The sequence below is a fragment of the Dendrobates tinctorius genome, unplaced genomic scaffold (assembly GCF_039654945.1).
Source record: "Dendrobates tinctorius isolate UK_male_01 unplaced genomic scaffold, ASM3965494v1 ptg000154l, whole genome shotgun sequence".
Lineage (NCBI taxonomy): Eukaryota > Metazoa > Chordata > Amphibia > Anura > Dendrobatidae > Dendrobates > Dendrobates tinctorius.
Window position 1 is genome coordinate 6,488,338 of NW_027361821.1, and position 1,188 is coordinate 6,489,525.

Sequence of the window (1,188 nt, forward strand, 5' to 3'; positions counted from 1 at the left end):
CACTACCTCCTCAAAAGAGTCAAGATGGAGGCCAACAGCTGCACTTGCCTTCTTGATAAGTTTGTTGAGCTTGTTAGCGTCAGCACACTGCTGCCCCAGCAAATGATAGCAAAAAAGTTGGCGCTTGCTACAATGGACTGGTAGAACATTTCCAGCATTTTACTGCACACATTGAACGACCTGAGCTTCCGCAGAAAGTATAGTCTGCTCATTCCCTTCTTGTGAACCTTCTCTGTATGACACCTCCAATCAAGTTTGCTGTCAAGGTGAACCCCCAAATATTTGTAGCTTTCAACTATCTCCACTTCCCGTCCAGCATCAATGATCGGTAAGTGCTCATCCTTTTTCCTTCTATAACTCACCACCATCGCCTTGGTTTTCTTTACATTTTGTTCTAGACAGTTAGTCTGACATCAGTCTACAAAGTAAGAAACCACCCTTCTATATTCTTCCTCGCCCCGGTCCCCCACAATTCCCCCTACAATCACTGAGTCATCTGAGAATTTTTGGAGGTGACAGAGATCGGATTTATACTGAAAGTCAGCTGTATACAATGTGAAGACGAAGGGTGACAGAACTGTACCTTGAGGGGCTCCCACACTGTTCCGTACACTGCCAGATACTTTATTTTCTCTCCAGTGAAGAGAACATTCTGCTATCATCATGCCTGATCCTTCCAAATCTGCACCAGTGCCCAAGAAGGGCTCCAAGAAAGCCGTGACCAATACTCAGAAGAATGATGGAAAGAAGTGGAGGAAGAGCAGGAAGAAGAGCTATGCCATCTATGTGTACAAGGTGCTGAAGCAGGTCCACCCCGACACCGGCATCTCCTCCAAGGCCATGGGCATCATGAACTCCTTCATCAATGACATCTTTGAGCGCATCACAGGAGAAACCTCCCACCTGGCTCACTACAACAAGCGCTCCACCATCACCTCCCGGGAGATCCAGACCTCTGTGCGCCTGCTGCTGCCCAGATAGCTGGCCAAGCACGCCATGTCCGAGGGCACCAAGGCTGTCACCAAATACACCAGCACCAAGTGATCTGCTATGTGCTCTGCACCCACAACCCAACTGAATCTAGAAAAAAATTTCAACACTTTTTTGGAGACATATATACCAACGAAATGTAGCAGAAAGCACATAATACTCTATGAATGAGTAATTGAATCCAAAAATATTTTTCAA

General features: G+C 46.4%; 1 protein-coding gene across 1 annotated transcript; it reads left to right on the plus strand.

Moving 5' to 3' along the window:
- Positions 1–663: 663 nt before the first annotated feature.
- Positions 664–981, plus strand: LOC141050856 (histone H2B 1.1-like). The gene has a single exon (XM_073547530.1). It carries the CDS (start codon positions 664–666, stop codon positions 979–981), a length of 318 nt encoding a protein of 105 aa, XP_073403631.1.
- The last annotated feature ends 207 nt before the right edge of the window (positions 982–1,188 follow it).

Bases quoted from the DNA above. Each gene is read 5' to 3' on its own strand.
- LOC141050856 (XM_073547530.1), top strand. From the start codon at position 664: ATGCCTGATCCTTCCAAATCTGCACCAGTGCCCAAGAAGGGCTCCAAG.